General features: G+C 49.2%; 2 protein-coding genes across 2 annotated transcripts in view; both read left to right on the top strand.

Annotated features, from left to right (window-relative positions):
* Positions 1–18,045, top strand: part of STARD9 (StAR related lipid transfer domain containing 9) — a 153,132-nt gene that overhangs the window by 107,696 nt on the left and 27,391 nt on the right. Inside the window, exons 21-23 of the mRNA XM_050799310.1 lie at positions 4,786–4,976; positions 5,468–5,939; positions 7,806–18,023. Coding sequence (XP_050655267.1) covers positions 4,786–4,976; positions 5,468–5,939; positions 7,806–18,023 — 10,881 coding nt within the window. The remainder of the gene's footprint in view (positions 1–4,785; positions 4,977–5,467; positions 5,940–7,805; positions 18,024–18,045) is intronic.
* The window catches only part of CCNDBP1 (cyclin D1 binding protein 1), a 507,674-nt gene that overhangs the window by 6,286 nt on the left and 483,343 nt on the right, over positions 1–18,045 (top strand). The gene's annotated exons all lie outside the window — the stretch shown is intronic.

Here is an 18,045-nt window from a genome sequence, read left to right on the forward strand (position 1 = left end):
ACTACTTTTCTACTTCATCCATTTCTACATAAAACACCATTCCCAGATCTAGAAGCCTTGCAGATTTGGTACTGGGAATCCTTCTATTCCTGTACATCAAAGTGACCTCTGCCTTAGAGATTATTAGAAAATTTCAGCAGGGGACTTGGTGCCTGTGACATCACTGGTGCTGGGAGGCTGCCAAGCACCTTGAGCACAGGGTCTCAGTAGAGTTACGGTGGCCCATAGTTTCTTCAGAAGGATCCAGCAGTTCTTTCCTCAGGCCAGCAGCATTTGATGGCAGATGAAGACAATCTTATGTCTAACCTTGGCAGTGAGGAGTGTTGGATACAGGAGCAGAAGTGCTCTGGTTCAGGGCCGGGCGTGATGGCTCATGCCTGTAATCCCAGCACTTTAGGAGGCCGAGGTGGGCAGATCACAGGGTTAGGAGATCAAGACCATCCTGGCTAACATGGTGAAACCCTGTCTCTACTAAAAATACAAAAAAAAAAAAAAAAAAGCCTGGCATGGTAGCACGCACCTGTAGTCCTAGCCACTTGGGAAGCTGAGGCAGGAGAATTGCTTGAACCCGGGAGGCGGAGGTTGCAGTGAGCCGAGATTATGCCACTGCACTCCATCCTGGGTGACAGAGCAAGAGTCCATCTCAAAAAAAGAAAAGCAATGTTCTGCTTCAGGAAACATGAACAGCAGGCAAGTCCTCATAGGAGAGCTGCTCAGTGAAGGATGCTACAACAGAAATTTAATGAAGGATGATCCTAGTGTTGAATAACTGAGAACTCTATGGGATGGAGAATAAGGTAGAAGAAGTGACACAAAGTGGATTCAGGGCTTAGGCTAGAGCTTTTGTTTTGTCAGAGCGACTTTCCTTCTTTGTAGTGAAGTCATGAAAGTAGCTCCTATTTTAGGTAAGGTTTGTGTTGGGAAGACTCATTGAAGATCTGTTTTTCCCACAGTTCAGAGGTTTACAGAAAATATCACTGCAACTTAAATAGCTGAGAATGGAAGAGATGCATTGCAGCAGACAAAATTGGTTCATGTCCTGGCTGTGGTACAGAAAAGATACGTGACCTTAGGCAAGTCACTGAACCTCTGAGCCTGTTTCCCTACCTCTAAAGAGACAATACTGCCATCTGTTTTCCAGGGATTCTTGTGATAAAGATCGAAAGAGCGAGTATATATGCATGGTGTGGACACACCCCACAACCCCTATTGCTGCCAGCAAGGCTGCCTCCCTTTCTCTTTCCTGTCCTCCTGTCTCAACCCAGCTCACCTGTCCACCCCAGAGTAGATCATGGTGTTGTGCTCTTCTCCTGCCTTTTAAAAGTCTTCTATGGCTCTCTAGCCCCACAGGCACTGACATGACCTTTCAGACACATAAGCATGTGTCCTTTCATTCAGAGAAGACAGGAATTTCAGAATCACGCCCTCTCGCACACACTGCCTCCACTCTTGAGCCACCAGCTCTAGGAGCCCTGGGCTGGTTCTGCCCAGCTACCGTAGTCAGCATCTGTGCCAATCCGTGGTGGAGGTGGTGTGGTGTGGTGCTCAAGTCTGTGATTGGGCAAAGGGACCCGGGAGAGGAACCTGCACGACTAGAGAAAAATATAAATTGTCAGCTGGGCTCCCAGTCTGGATTTGTGGTTGTGTGTCTACGAGTCTCTCCCTCTGCTCTTGGATGGGGTTGGCTCCAAAGCTTCCCTTTATCCCAGGCTTCCTTTCCCTCATTTGTCTCTGGAGCAGCATTCATGAGGAGCCTGCAAAGCTGGAGCTGGCTCCAGAGCCAGGGGAAATCGACCAGTCTGCCTTTCTTTTCTCCTTGCAGCAGTAATCCAGACCAGAGAGGAATTTGTCTTTGAATACCGTTGCCTGTGTTCTTGGCATTTTCCCATTTGGAATTTTAGGGGGTTAACCTTAAGTGCCTAGAGCCTGGGAGCCACTGTTGCTGCTGCCGCTGCCACCACTGCTGCCACTGCGGCTTTAGTAAGTAGATGCTGCTGCAATCTGCTGCAGAAGCTGCCAGACCCCGAGACTGGGGGAGGGCTGTGAGAGAAGCAGCAGGAGGGTGCAGTGGAGTCCTCACAAGCAGATGACTAGGCAGCAGCCGGGGGATACTGGAGCCACCAGAGATGAAGGGCAGAGGTCCCTTGGCTGGCAGGTAAATGAAGACTTGCCCTTTGTAATCTACCCAGACATGTAGCATAAGGTTGCTATTTTCTTTTTCACCTGCTTTCTGGGAACTTGACAAAATGTGCTTAGCAGAGGGGCCATTCTGTCTGATCGTGTGGCCTCCTGGGTGAATGCGCTGCATCTATAGAAATCACAGCAGACAGCCTCTCCTTACAGGTCCTATTGCTCTGCAGGAAACAATATCATAGCTGCCACTTTCTTAGGTGAACGGTAGGGAGCGCCCCTTCTAGGGAGAAGCAAATTGTAAATCTGAAGGTTGAGGAGAAAGCCAGGCAAGGAAGCTGAGTAATCTCAGAGTTCAGATAAAGATCCTGTCTCAGCCTCCTGCATCTGGTGGTCTGTGGGTCTTAGCTGGGTTTGTCTAGGACCCTTTGATGGGCTCATGTTTGTAATTCAGCCATTTCTTTAGTCAGACAGAATTTGGAGCAGTAATACAAGCATGATACATATAGATATATGTTTCCTGTTAACTGCTTTTCCTATTTGTTTGGCATTAACAGGTTTCTATTCCAGTTGCTATCCTGAGCCTCCGCGTAACAGAGTACCCTTCCTCTTTCTGTATGCTCCACTGTGTATATCTGGCCTTTTGCCCACAGCAATCAGTGCTAGTCTTCTGAGCACACTCACTCAAGTGTCTGGACATGTTCTAGTCCTTGGACCTGTTGCAGATTGAATGACCTCATAGCCTCCTTCCCTGGGAAGAAACTGGTTGTGTCAGTTCCCACTCCCATTCCCCCGGGCTATTCCACCTATCACTCTTCACCCATCCATCTTTCACTGTCCTCCAAAGGCTGCATTATGAAATCTTAATTTCTTCCAAGGCAGGGGCGGCAAACTTTTTCTGTAAAAGGCCAGATAGTATTTTAGGCTTTGTGGGCCATATGGTCTGTGCTGCAACTACTCAGTTTTGCCAAGGTGGTGCAAAAGCAGCCCTAGACAGTAAATAAATGGGTGTGGTTGTGTTCTAATAAAACTTTATTAATAAAAACAGGCAGCAGACCAAATTTGGACTCACGGGCTTTCATTCGTGGACCTCGTCTGTGATACCCATGTGATTTCATTCTGCTGTACGAAGTGGTAGATCTCCTAAAAAGTGGTTCCCTTACAGCATACTGGTCATACTGCCTGAGATATGGTTCCAGCATCAAACCAATAAGCTTCTCCAAGCTTCCAAGTCATGACATCCTGGGATTGTAGGGAAGGCTGGATAAAGCAGGCTTGATTCTAACTTTTTTGTCAGCCTCTGGCAGAATCTGACTGTTCCCAGCCACTCCCATTCTGTGCCCATCCTGGGGTATCCATACAGTTGGCTCCTTTAAATACCTAAATAACAGGGATGAAGATACCCTGCAGAAAAAGCATTTGAGGTCCTTGCATGACCCCAGGGAAAGGTCGGCAAGTGAGTAGAAGCTGTCAGTTTCCAGAGTAAGCCTCTGAATCATCTGTGGTCATATAGGAACCTGGTGGCAGAGTAAGGCATGACTAAAATCTAGAATTTTTTAGGCCGGGCATGGTGCATAGTGGTTCATGCCTGTAGTCCCAGCACTTTGGGAGGCTAAGATGGGGAAATCACTTGAGGTGAGGCATTTGAGACCAGCCTGGCCAACATGGTAAAACCCTGTCTCTACTAAAAATACAAAAATTAGCCAGGCGTAGCGGCACATGTCTGTAATCCCAGCTACTTGGGAGGCCGAGGCAGAAGAATCGCTTGAACCCGGGAGGCAGAGGTTGTAGTCAGCCAAGATCTTGCCACTGCACTCCAGTCTGGGTGACAGAGTGAGACCTTGTCTCAAAAAAACAAAAAATATCTAAAATTTTTTAAAGCTGTTTATTATGGAAGACTTCAAATACAACACAAATTATCAACTCATGGCTAATCTTAGTTCTTTTATATCCACACTCACTCTCCCTCATTCCCTCTCACTGGATCTAGACAAATTCTTGACATATTTCACCAGTAAATGCTTCAGTATATATCTCTGAAAGGTGTGGTAGAGTCTAAAACTCTTGGATCCTATTCCAGGGCTTATTCACTGAAAACAGCTCTCAAGTGGAGACCAGCTGTGTTTTGGGTCACACACACAGGCATGGTGTGTGTGTAAATTATCAGCTGGCTTTTGCTACCAGATCACAGAGGATTTCTGTTTCAGGGAATGGAGATGCAGTAACAATCTCTGAATATGTAGGAGAGAGTGTTTCTGGAGCTTCTGCTTTACTGAGTGTTTCCAACATATTTTTAGCAGACACCTTTTGATTCTTTTTAAAGGACCAAACTTCTGAATTTAGCGAAAATGTTTTTGTGTCTTTTTAAAAAGAACAATTTTCCTGGTGATTTTCCTTATCTACAGTGGATCTGTGTTTCTGCTAAACCCACAACTCTAAGAATACGTCAGTTTAATGACCATTCTCCCCTCCTGCACTGTGACATCATGACCTGCCTGTGACACCATGCCTGTTTGTCCAAGGTTGCCAGAAGTCCAAAGCACTCTCTACCCTGTTGATTGCAGGGGCTCTCTTGGAAGGCCTTATACTGCTGTCAGTTTGTCCTGAGCTTGGTTTGCATTTCCTGTTGGGTAACCTCAGCTGCTTCTGTGACAGGAGAGCACTTGAAGAGCAATGTGACGAGGACCGTCAGCCACCGAGGGATGGAGAGACATCCCACAGGGCCCAGATTCAGCAGCAGCAGAGCTACGTGGAGGATTTGAGGCATCAAATCCTAGCAGAAGAGATTCAAGCTGAGAAGGAACTGGAATTTGACCAAAGTTGGATTAGCCAGCAGATTAAAGAAAGTAGGTGTCCACCACTTAATGTGTTTGCCTGACCTCCTTATTCTTTCATTTTCATGCTTCCTCAGCCTTCTGTATTCTCTCTTTGGTTTTCTTTGTGATATGATGGAATCTTTGGTATTAGATGTTCTCTTTTCTTTTAGACACCAGAGGTTCTTATAAGAAGAGGGCTGGAAGCAAGAATAAGGAAGCTAATTTCCTTATTGTCCTCAGAATTATGGACCTACTACTTACCACTCCTCATTTGCTTATGTGTCCATACACTACTGCCTGCCCTAACATGTGCCCACTGTTGTGCTGAGGCTTGAGGGTCTTCATTCCCTTACCCTGTGGTAAGGGAGCCCTGTAGCCCTGCAGCCCTCATCCTGCCACATCACCTTGGCCAGCTCTTTCACTCCACACAGGTCCAGCCATGGCTGGAGGTGTCTGAGTCCAGGCAGCCACAAGCAGGGAAGGAAATGCTGAACTTCTCTCTGGGTGTTTTTGGTTCCCAGACCAGCAGTGTCTGCTCAGAGAAGAGACCTGGCTGGCCAGCTTGCAACAGCAGCAGCAAGAAGACCATGTAGCAGAGAAAGAACTTGAGGCATCTGTGGCACTTGATGCGTGGCTTCAGACAGATCCTGAGATTCAGCCATCCCCATTTGTCCAAAGTCAGAAAAGGGTGGTGCAACTGCAGCTCCTGCGGAGACACACTCTTCGGGCAGCAGAGCGGAATGTCCGGCGGAAAAAGGTCTCATTCCAGCTAGAGAGAATCATCAAAAAGCAGAGGCTGCTGGAGGCCCAGAAGAGACTGGAGCAGCTCACGACATTGTGCTGGCTCCAGGATGACAGCACCCAGGAGCCCCCATACCAGGTCCCCAGCCCTGATGCCACAGTCCCACGGCCTCAATGTAGAAGCAAATTGACGAGTTGCAGTTCTTTGAGCCCGCAAAGGCTCTGCAGCAAGCACGTGCCCCAGCTACACAGGTAGAGCCAGTAGTTGTCACCTGGAAGCACTTGGTTAAAGTTTACAACCTTGTTGCCCAGGTAGTGTTCTGTTTTTCCCCATGCCTCATTTCCTCAGTCTGTGAAATGGAAGGATGTGTATAGTCCTCTCTTCCTCATGGCTTTTTCTGTCTTCTGGCTACTCTTCTTCCTTCTGTGTATATCGTTTTAGATTCAGGCCATTCCCATCTTCCTTACCCTCCAAGCAGCAATTCTTGCTTCTTTGGTAATATCTTAGGAGTAAGGATCTCGGCCTCATTTTTCATCTGTTCCTTAGACCTGGACTATCCATATATGTTTCTTTGTAAGTCACACCTCAGTCTTGTCATGCCTGTAACCAGACTCTTGACTCCTACACCACTTCCCTCCCTGACCCACCACATCAAGTGAGCTTTCTGACCCCACCTCCCACCTGGTGAGTAAGCTCTCTTTTTGACTCCCAGGTTCAAGTTGGGACCTTCCTTCTTTTCTCTATTACCCCTTATATGCCATCAAGGCCAGGCTGTATTATCTCCCAGACTCGTTGGAGCAAGGGTTTCTGTCTTATATCTCTTTATATCCTCAGGACCTAGCACAGGTTCTCGTCCATAGGAGGTTCACAATTAACGTCTATTGGTGTTATGTTTGCTCACCTCTCTGGTCTTCAGAGTACTCGGTGGGCTTTTTAAAAATTTAATATGAAAAAAATTTAAACATATGCCAAGTTGGAAGAATAGTATATGTATCACTGATACTATTCAGCGATTATTAGGCTTTACACACTTGCCTACCTTCCCATTTTCTGAAGTTTTTTAAAGCAACTACTAGACACCTTGTCCCTTTAGTTCTGCATTTCTAAGTATATACTTCTAAAAAAAATGGACTTTTCTTGTAACCACAGTGTTGTGACAGCTACCAAAATTAAGATTATTTGATGTATTCTAAAACCTAGGCCATGTTCAAATTTCTCTGCTTGCCTAAAACTATTTACAGTTTTCTTTTTTCTCTCTCTCTTTTTTCTCTAACATGGTTCAGCATTAAAATGGTTGGTTTTTCAAATCAAGATCCAAGCAGGATTTACATGCTGCATTTGTTTGTTGTTTTTCAGGTTTCTTTTAACCATTCTTCTTGTTTTATTTGTAATCATTATTTTTACTACTTCATATTATTGATAATTACAGTTCTGTAGAATGTGTATCACTCTATAGATTTATCTTTTGCTTCCTTATAATACCATTTAAATTGTTCCTCTATTCCTCATATTGCCTATTAATAGGAAACTTTCCCTGTAAGTGTGATTAGCTTCAGTTCAGTTTTTTTTTTTTTTAATTTTCTTTTTTGAGACGGAGTCTTGCTCTGTCGCCCAGGCTGGAGTGCAATAGCGCAATCTTGGCTCACTGCAAGCTCCGCCTCCCAGGTTCACGCCATTCTGCTGCCTCAGCCTCCTGAGTAGCTGGGACTACAGGTGCCCGCCACCACACCTGGCTAATTTTTTTAAATTTTTAAAAATTTTTTTATTTTTGTAGTAGAGACGGGGTTTGACTGTGTTAGCCAGGATGGTCTCGATCTCCTGACCTCGTGATCCACCCATCTTGGCCTCCCAAAGTGCTGGGATTACAGGTGTGAGCCACCGCGCCCAGCCACTTCAGTTCAGTTTTTTAATAAGATGAAGAAATTGAGGAACAGTGTGGGCCTGGAGCTTCTTGGAGAGCTAGGACTAGTGTCCACAATTTCCTTTAATATCTAGGGAGCTTTTCTCTGGCTCTGAAGTCAATAGGAGACAATGACATTGGCCTTGTTTTTAACCTCCTTCTGTTCACAGGAAGTAGTACCTCACGTCTTCTGAGATAGCTTTCCTTGTCTTCACAGCATTTTCCTAAGTTGGGATCCCTCTACCACATTACCACCTATGCCTGACCCTACTCACCAAACATCAGAGAAAACATCATCAGAAGAGTGTTTGTCACAGGCTGCTTCCTACCCTCCAAGGACAGGGTGTCTCCGCAAGAACGGCCTGCATTCCTCAGGCCATGGGCAGCCCTGCACAGCCAGAGCAGCCTTGTCCAGGAAGGGAGCCTCAGCTCGAGACACTTGGCTCACCGTGAGTCCCAACTCTGTTGGCATCCAGGAAATGGAGAGGGTGGGTAAGCAGCGCTATCAGATGGTGATCCAGGGCTTAGCATCTCTGAGGAAATCAGCTAACAAGCTAAAGCCAAGGCATGAGCCAAAGATCCTCACCTCTACTACCCAGACCAGAAGGGCAGAAGGACTAGCAGACCCTAGCCACACACAAGCTGGGTGGCGAAAAGAAGGTAACCTTGGGACCCACACGGCTGCTAAGGGAGCCAGTTGCAATTCCCCATATCCTCATGGACCCAGGCAGACTGCTGGGCATGGAAAGGCAGTCAAGACTTTTTGTACAGAATACAAACCACCTTCTCTAAGCAGGGCATCAAAAAGGCATCAGAGGGTTCTGGCAGCTAGGGTCAGAAATATTACCAAAAAGTCCTCTCACTTGCCTCTTGGCAGTCCTTTGAAGAGACAACAAAATACGAGGGACCTAGACACCATGGCCCCACTCACAGATTTTAGTCCAGTAGTGGATCATTCAAGAGAAGACAATGATTTTTCTGACTCAGATAGCAACTACTCAGTGGATTCTCTCTCGTGTGTCTATGCCAAAGCCCTGATAGAGCCGCTAAAGCCAGAGGACCCTCAGGAGAGGAAGTGGGATTTCCCGGAGCCAGAGAACTCTGAAAGTGATGACAGCCAAATATCTGAGGACTCACTGGCTGAGAAGAGGTACCAAAGCCCACGAAACAGGCTAGGGGGAAATCATCCCACCAACCACCATGGCCACCCCAGGACCAGAGCTAGAGCTTCTGTGAGGGGCTTCACTGCACCCTCAGACAGTGACCTACTTGCTCAAACTCACAGAAGCTTCTCCTTGGATAGCCTGATTGATGCTGAGGAAGAACTAGCGGAAGATCAGCAAGAAGAACCTTGCCCTGGTTCAGCTGATGAGATACCCACAGAGACTTTTTGGCACCTGGAGGACTCCAATCTGCCTGTAATGGACCAAGAGGCAATATGCAGGCTTGGTCCCATCAACTACAGAACAGCAGCTAGGCTGGATGCCGTCCTGCCAATGAGCAGTTCGTTTTACCTTGATCCTCAGTTCCAACCCCGTTGTGAGCTCCAACCCCATTGTGAGCAGGCAGAGTCACAGGGAGAGCCAAGCTACTCTGAACAGGCCAACTCTCTCCAAGGCATGCAGCTTTCAAGAGAGAGCCCACTGATGTCCATGGATTCCTGGTTTTCCTGTGATTCTAAGATCAACCCCAGCAGCCCCCCAGGAATAGTGGGTTCTTTATGTCCAAGTCCTGATGTGCAGGAATTTCACCACTGTAAGGGGGAGAGACCTGGATACTGGCTAAATACTGAGGAACTAAAGCCATCAGATGCAGAAACGGTTCTGCCATATAGCTCCAAACTGCACCAAGGCAGTACTGAGCTGCTCTGCATTGCAAGAGATGAGCACACAGCCTCTGCTTCTGATATGTCGAGGCTGTCTCTCTGGGGAATTCAAAAGCTTATTCAACCAGGAGCTGATGGCACTTTTCAGGGCAGATGCATCCATGACACGACCCAGCAGGGCAGCTCTGAAGCATCCCACAATTCTAGTGTATCAAACGTGCTGTCTGCCTCTGCCACCACATTGACTCATGTAGGCGGCACCCACGAAAGGGACTGGTCTGCCCTTCAGCAAAAGTACCTCCTTGAACTCTCTTGTCCTGTTTTGGAGGCCATAGGAGTGCCCAGGCCAGCTTTCCCCTACCTTGAGGAAGACTCTGGTTCCCTGGCCCAAGCTTCTGGTGAAGGAGGAGATACTTCATTGCCAGTTGGCCCTAAGGTATCTAGTAATCTGAATCTCAACAACTTTCCAATCCATCTGTCCAGAATCAGGCGTTTGAGGGCAGAGAAAGAACAGGACAGTTTAAATGCCAAATTAGAAGGTGTTTCAGATTTCTTTAGCACTAGTGAGAAAGAGGTGAGTTATGACGAAACTTATTCAGCAGACTTAGAATCATTGGCTGCTTCTCGATCTACAAATGCACAGGTCTTTGCAGTAGGGAACACGATACCAGGTTCCATGACAGAAGCATGTGAAGTCAAGCAGAACAACTTGGAAGAATGCCTTCAGAGTTGCAGGAAACCTGGACTGATGACTTCCTCTGATGAGTATTTTTTCCAGAAGAACGCTTGTCACAGTAATGTCACTACAGCCACCAAAGCAGACCATTGGCCTCAAGGCTGGGCTCCTCTCAGGAAAAATAGTGCAGTCCAGCCAGGGCAATTAAGTCCTGACAGCCAGTACCCACTAGAGGAAGAGAAGACAGATTGCCAGGAGAGCTCTAAGGAAGCAGTTAGAAGACACATAAATATCTCCTTTGCCTTTCCTTCAGGTCCAGAGCTATACCTTCACTCTGCTGCCTGGAATCCATTGTCATCTTCCCTGCAGCCCCCACTCTTGGAAACATTCTATGTGACCAAAAGCAGGGATGCCCTGACAGAAACTGCCTTAGAGATTCCAGCTTGCAGAGAAGTAAGGGTACCTTCCCCACCCCCCAGGGAAGCCTGGGGCTTTGGTCACAACCGCCAAGCTCTCCAAGATGCTTATTTGAAGAATAATTTGCCAGTGCTGTTACAAAAACAGAATTCTAAGGTTGCCTCATCTCAGCAGGTCACAGCTGAGATACCAGTAGATCTGAATACCGGGGAAGTCATCAGAGAATCAGGTAAATGCCCTGGAAATATTACAGAAGAAAGCCGTGATTCAGTTTATTCTTCTGTTACTCAGAACAGACATTTTCTCCCCTCTACCAGCACAAAAGTATGTGAATTTGAAAATCAAGTTGGAATTTTAAATAAACACAGTTTTCCAGCACTTGAAGGAGGAGAGGTCACTGCTCAGTCCTGTTGCAGTGTTTCCTCAGACAGCACTGAGTCTGGGAAGCCTCTCCTCCTCTTTCTCGAATCTGAGGCATGTGAGGAAGAAGAGCTGGATCAGAATACAGTTCTGAGGCAGACCATCAATGTAGGCCTTGAGAAAGACTTGCCATGGGAAAGTGCTGTTTCTTTGAAGTCCAGATCAGTACATCATAGAGTAAGCAGCCCAGGGATGGTGGCCCAGGATGAGAGTCCAACCCCTAAGTGGGAAGGGAAAAATGAAACTAGGCTTCTTGAAAAAGCTCTTCATCCCAAAGATAGCTCAGAAGAGTTTAAGCTTCCAGGCACAAAGCCTGCATATGAGAGGTTCCAGTTAGTTACATGCCCTCAGGAAAGAAACCCCGGTGAATGCAAGGGTCCTGGAAAGTCACAAGGAATGTTAAATCCCAACGGAGAACCTTCTGAAAAGAAACAGAATAAAAGAGTTAATAATACTGATGAAATGGCTAGGCTAATTAGGAGTGTAATGCAGCTGGAAAATGGCATCTTAGAAATTGAATCTAAGCAGAATAAGCAGGTTCATGCTTCCCACACACCAGGTGTCGATAAGGAGTCAGTGTTCCAGGACCAGAAGGAGCAGGAGAAGACTGACCATGCCCTTAGGCCAGACAGCTCTGGAAACCTTTTGACCTCTAAGGATCAGCCATCTTCTCCAAGACAGACAGATGCTACTGTCTTTAGGGATAGTGAAGCTGGAGAGATGGAGGTTAACAGCACTGGGAACCATCCCCAGGTCCAGAAAATCACCCTGAACCCCTTCAGGTCAAGGGAAGGTATACAAGAGAGTGGACCTATGAGACAGCACACCCACCCAGCTGGATCAGACAGACCTGCCAGGGATATTTTTGAGTCTTTAGGGAAACACACAACTTGCAGAGAGTTCACCAACACTTCTTTTCGCCCACAGAGAATGAAAGCCTTGACTAGAGCTCTGCCATTGCAGCCCAGGCTAGAGAGGTCTTCTGAGAATAATGGCCAGTTGGTAAAAGCATCAGCAAGTCTCAAAGAGCAGCCTTGGGGCTTAGGAAGTCTTGAGGAATTGGAGACTGTGAAAGGTTTTCAGGAAAGCCAAGTTGCTGAACACTTAAGTAGTTCCAACCAAGAGGAGCCAAAAGCTCAAGGTAAAGTTGAAGAAATGCCTATGCAAAGGGGACGCAGCCTACAGGAAGAAAATAAAGTGACTCAGAAACTTCCTAGTCTCAGCCAGCTTTGTAGGGACACATTTTTCAGCCAGGAAACTGTCAGCCCGTTACTAAGCTGGACCGAATTCTCTACAGCTCCTCCTCACCAAGACCTGAGTAATACCTTGCCCTTGAATTCTCCAAGGCGGCCAAGAAGCTGTCTTCATGTACCTGGTGTTCTAGGCATCTCTTCACTTGACTGTGTGCTGGATCTCACAATGTTGAAAATTCATAACAGTCCCTTGGTAACTGGAGTACATCATCAGGACCAGAGTACAGAGACCAGAGGCCACAGCCCTGAAGGAAATGTTAGAGGGGGTTCTTCTGAGGCACACACTGCCTGGTGTGGGTCTGTGCGATCCATGGCCATGAGATCTCATAGTCAATCTGGTGTACCAGAGAGCATTTCTCTGGGGACAGAGGACAAGATCTCAGCAAGCACCAGCCCCCAAGACCATGGAAAGGACCTCAGAATCACCTTGCTGGGTTTCAGTACCAGCGAAGATTTTGCTTCTGAAGCCGAGGTGGCTGTGCAGAAAGAAATAGGAGTCAGTTCACTGAACAAGGTCTCTAGCCAGCCTGAAAAGAGGGTCAGCTTCTCCTTGGAAAAGGATAATGACCAAGCCAGCAAGCCAAGGCAGAAGGCAGAGAAGGAGACTGAGGACCTTGGACTGACCAGCAGTGTTTCCTTAGCACCTGTTTCCTTGCCAAGGGTGCCCAGTCTGGAGCCTAGGCTGTTGGAGCCCTCTGACTATGCATCCATGTGTCTGGCCATCTTGGAGGAGATCAGACAGGCAAAGGCCCAGAGAAAGCAGCTTAATGACTTTGTGGCCAGAGGCACAGTCCTTTCTTACTGTGAAACTTTACTAGAACCTGAATGTTCTTCAGGGGTTGCTGGCGGGCCTCAGTGTAAACAAATAGAACTGTCATCATCAGACCAGACCAGGAATGAGGGTGAAGCACCGGGATTTCATGTGGCATCTCTATCTGCTGAAGCAGGGCAGACAGATCTGTCAACTGATGAGAGGAAAGTCCAGGCCACACCTCTGTCTGCAGACAGCTTTCAATCTCTGCCCAATACGGAAACTGACAGACAGCCGTGGGATCCTATGCAGGCTTTCTCCCATGCTGCCCCTGCTCTAGACAAAAAACATTGTGCTGGAGAACTGAGGCAGTTCGCGGGAACAAGTGAACCGTTTATATGTCACTCTGGTTCTTCTGAAATCCTAGAGAAAAAGAAAGATGCAACCAGAACGCCTTCCTCTGTTGATCCTTTGGCCCCAGACAGTCTTCTTTCTTTAGCACCTGTGGAGGGGGTCAGGAGGGTAGTATCAAAGCAGGTAGTGGCTGCCTTATCTTCTCAGGCCCCTTGTGATGATCCTAGAGTGACTCTGCATGAGCTAAGTCAGTCAGTTCCGCAGGAGACCGCAGAGGGCATACCCGCTGGCAGTCAGGACAGCAGCCCAGAGCATCAGGAACCCAGAGCTCTAAACACCACATATGGAGAAGTTTCAGGTCATTCGTTAGTGACTGCACAGGAAGAAAAAACAGCCCATTTTGCAAGTCAGTCTGTGACCTGTGATGTTCAGAATTCTACAAGTCCCTCAGGGCCTAAGCAAGACCATGTCCAATGCCCTGAGGCTTCCACTGGCTTTGAAGAAGGTAGGGCAAATGCCAAACAAGATACCGTTCTGCCTGGAGCTCTGACAGGGGTTGAACTGGAAGCTCCCACACAGCAGTGTGTGAAGTGGAAGGAGAGTGTTGGGTCTGGGTTGACAGAAATCTGCAGGGCTGGCAGCAAACATTCCAGACCAACTCCACTGCCAGATCAAAGACCAAGCCCAAATCCTGAGGGAATTGGAGAGGGAGCCCCATGCAGATATCCAAGGGAAGCTTTACATGGCCCTGTCTTCTCAAGGAACCCTGAAGGCAGCAGGACTCTCAGCGCGTCTAGAGGAAAAGAGAGCAGAACTCTTCCTTGCCGACGGCCGTGCAGTTCTCAACCTGTTGCTACTCGTTCTTATTCCTGCCATTCCTCTACTCTACTGTGTTGTAGAGGTGGTGACCTGGGGAAGGAGCCTTTCAAGGCTGCTCTGCGTACTGTCTACCCCCCCTGTGGAGTACCTTCCAGGGCCTGTGAAGTGGATGAGACAGGAGAGACCTCTTCTAGGGGACCTGATGTGCTCTTGACACATGGCCTTGAGCCCAAAGATGTTAATAGGGAATTTAGTATAACAGAGAGCAGCACTTGTGAGCCCTCTACTGTGGCTGCTATCCTATCTGGGGCTCAAGGCTGCAGATCCCCTTCTGCCTCTGATGTGAGGAGGACAAGTTCCTTCAGCCACTCAGCTACTGATGGAAGCTTAGGATTAATAGGCGCTCCTGAGGAAAAGGTTGCTGAGAACCAAGCAAGCGCAGAACTTGAGGCTACCTCTTTCCCTGCAGGCATGTACTCTGAGCCACTGAGGCAGTTTAGGGACAGCTCTGTAGGTGACCAGAATGCACAGGTGTCTCAAACCAGTCCAGAACCACCTGCAACAACTCCGGGACCACACACCCTGGATTTAAGTGAAGGGTCTGTGGAGAGCAAGTTGGTGGCAGAGCCACGACATGAATGTTTTGAAAATACCACCAGATGTTTTTTGGAAAAGCCACAATTTTCCACTGAATTGAGAGATCACTATTGCTTGGATTCCCAAGCCAAGTTTGTAGCAAGGTTAAAACATACCTGCAGCCCCCAGGAAGACAGTCGCTGGCAGGAAGAAGAGCAGCACAGAGACCAGGCTTCAGGTGGTGGTGAAGGCTTCACCCAGGGTATGAATCCGCTTCCTTCTGATGAAAGTGGCTTAGATAGCCGTCAGATTTTAGATGCTAGGAGACAGGAGGTGGCTGTGGCCAAGCCTCCTGTGTCCAAGATTTTATCACAGGGCTTCAAAGACCCAGCCACTGTGTCCTTGAGGCAAAATGAAACACCACAGCCTGTTTCTCAGGGGCCTGGCAACCTCTATACTGGCAGAGAGCAGCCAGCCCTCAACCACAGGGGCTCACTTCCCATGACTGCAATCTTCTCTGGCCCCGAATGCTCCAAGTCCTCCCCCACACCACAGATCTCAGTTGTCAGCTCTTCTCGTTCTCTTCAGGAGCTAAACTTGAGTGTGGAGCCTCCTTCCCCTACAGACGAAGATACACAGGGGCCTGACAGATTGTGGAACCCACATCTCAGGGGCTATTCCACAGGAAAGTCAATGGCAAGAACATCTCTGCAGGCTGAGGACAGCAATCAGAAAGCCTCATCTCACTTGGATGATGGCACTACTGATCACAGGCCCCCGAAGCCTGCCACCCCTCCTTATCCAGTGCCTTCTACCCTCTCACACATGCCAACCCCTGATTTCATGACCAGCTGGATGTCTGGTACTTTGGAACAGGGCCAACAGGGAAAGCCAGAAAAACTGGGTGTCCAGGTTAGGCCAGAAAATTGGTGCTCTCAGATGGACAAAGGAATGCTGCACTTTGGCTCCAGTGACATCAGTCCCTATGCCCTGCCCTGGCATCCAGAGGAGCATGCACGTATCGGCTGGAAGCAATATGTTTTTGGCAGTACAGTCAATGTTTCCTGCAGCCAGAAACCCCAGGGCCTGACACCATCAAATGTGGCCCGGTGCTCCAGCATGGACAATGGCCTAGAAGACCAGAACTCCCCCTTACACTCTCACCTCAGCACTTATGCCAATATTCGCGATCTGTCAACCACACACAGCAGCACTGAGAATGCCCAAGGTTCAAATGAGGCCTGGGAAGTATTCCCAGGGAGTTCTTCAGTTTCTTTAGGAGACCCCCACATCCTGACGAGCTCTGAAGGAGTAGCCCCCACTTTAGGTCATGACAGAAGACCCCAGTTCAGGGGCCCTTCTGGTGAAGCAGACTGTCTGAGGAGTAAGCCCCGCTTGGCTGAAGGAAGTGCTGCAGGTCCAGCGGATGAGATTATGCTGCCGTATCCATCAGGGGCGGGCTGCCCTGTGGGACAGACCAGGACGAACATATTCGAACAGGGCACACAGACCCTTGGCAGCAGGTGCCACCAGAGCAGCACTGACATCTCCTTTGCTCAGCCTGAAGCTAGTGCGGCATCAGCCTCTGATCTGGCCTCATGGACCAGCATGCACAATCTGTCTCTCCACCTCTCACAGCTCCTGCACAGTACCTCAGAGCTGCTTGGGAGTCTCTCCCAGCCAGGTGTGGCCAGAAGGGAGCAGAACACCAAGAGGGACGTCCCAGATAAAGCCCCACAGGCCCTGATGATGGATGGCTCTACTCAGACCACTGTGGATGAAGGCAGCCAGACTGACCTCGCCTCACCCACCCTGCGCCTCCAGGCTTCAGAGGCCGAACCTCAGGGGGCCAATGTGATCCTTGAAGGGCTGGGTTCACATACCTCAACTGTGTCTCAAGAAGAGGGAGATGTGCCAGGGGTACCTCAGAAGAGAGAGGCAGAGGAAACAGCACAGAAAATGGCACAGCTCCTGTATCTTCAGGAAGAAAGCACTCCCTACAAGCCCCAGAACCCTTCAACTCCCTCATCCCACTTGAGGTTTCAGAAAGCCCCGCTTAGGCAGCATCTTCCTTCTGTGGGCCCCTCAGTTTCTGATGCTCTCCTGCCTCCCAGCTCCCAGCCAGAGGAGTCGTCTTGCATAGCTGTCAGCAGTCCCAGTCCCAGCCCCTGTCATTCCCCAGGGCTCCTTCCCAGTACTTCCGAGTACCCTGGGGACCCTAGGGTCCAGAAGAAGCTGGGCCCCACCAGCGCTTTGTTGGTGGACAGGGCTTCCTCCCCAATCCTCACTCTTAGTGCCAGCACCCAAGAGCTGGGTCTTCCCCCAGGCTCTTTGACCCTCTCAGCCCCTTCAGCTCACCCTGTTGAAGGCCACCAGAAGCTTGACTCCAGCCCAGACCCTGTTGGTGCCCCGAGGACTCCGATGGATAATTATTCCCAAACCACTGATGAGTTGGGCGGCTCCCAGAGAGGTGGAAGTGTATTACAGAGGAGTAACGGGAGGTCCTTCCTTGAGTTACACTCCCCGCACAACCCACAACAGAGTCCAAAACTCCAATTTAGTTTCTTAGGGCAGCACCCTCAGCAGCTTCAGCCCAGTACCACGATTGGGGTCCAAAGTAGACTGCTGCCACCACCACTGAGGCACAGGAGCCAGACGCTGGCCGACAGCTTTGTGCCTGAGGAGGTGGCTTCCCCGGAGCGTGGCCCACTGAGCGGTAGGGAGCCAAGTCAGTGGCGGAGCAGGACAGAAAATGGAGGTGAGAGTTCAGCATCTCCAGGGGAACCACAACGCACTCTGGACCGACCTTCTTCATGTGGAGGCCTCCAGCACCTCAGCCCCTGCCCTGTCTCTGAGTTGACTGATACTGCAGGGCTCCGAGGTTCCGCCTTGGGCCTCCCTCAAGCCTGCCAAGCCGAGGGGTTACTGTGCTCCAGTTGCCAGATGTGCATGGCCCCTGAGCCCCAGCACCACAGTCTGAGGGACCTCCCGGCGCATAACAAATTTAGTAACTGGTGTGAGGTTCAGAAGGGCTCACCTGGGGGGGTGGACATGACTGAGGAGGAGCTGGGGGCCAGCGGTGATCTCAGCTCTGAAAAGCAGGAACAGAGCACCCCACAACCTCCTAATGACCACAGCCAGGACCCTGAGTGGTCCCAGGGGGAGCAGATCCCCCTGCAAGTTGGGGCCCAGAACCTCTCACTCAGCGTGGAACTCACAGAAGCGAAATTGCACCACGGCTTTGGGGAGGCCGATGCCCTGCTCCAGGTGCTGCAGAGTGGGACAGGGGAGGCGCTTGCTGCTGATGAACCTGTGATATCCACCTGGAAGGAGCTCCATGCACGGTAAGGGCCCCCAGCCTGGAGT

The sequence above is a fragment of the Macaca thibetana genome, chromosome 7, assembly GCF_024542745.1.
Source record: "Macaca thibetana thibetana isolate TM-01 chromosome 7, ASM2454274v1, whole genome shotgun sequence".
In the NCBI taxonomy this organism is placed as follows: Eukaryota; Metazoa; Chordata; class Mammalia; order Primates; family Cercopithecidae; genus Macaca; species Macaca thibetana.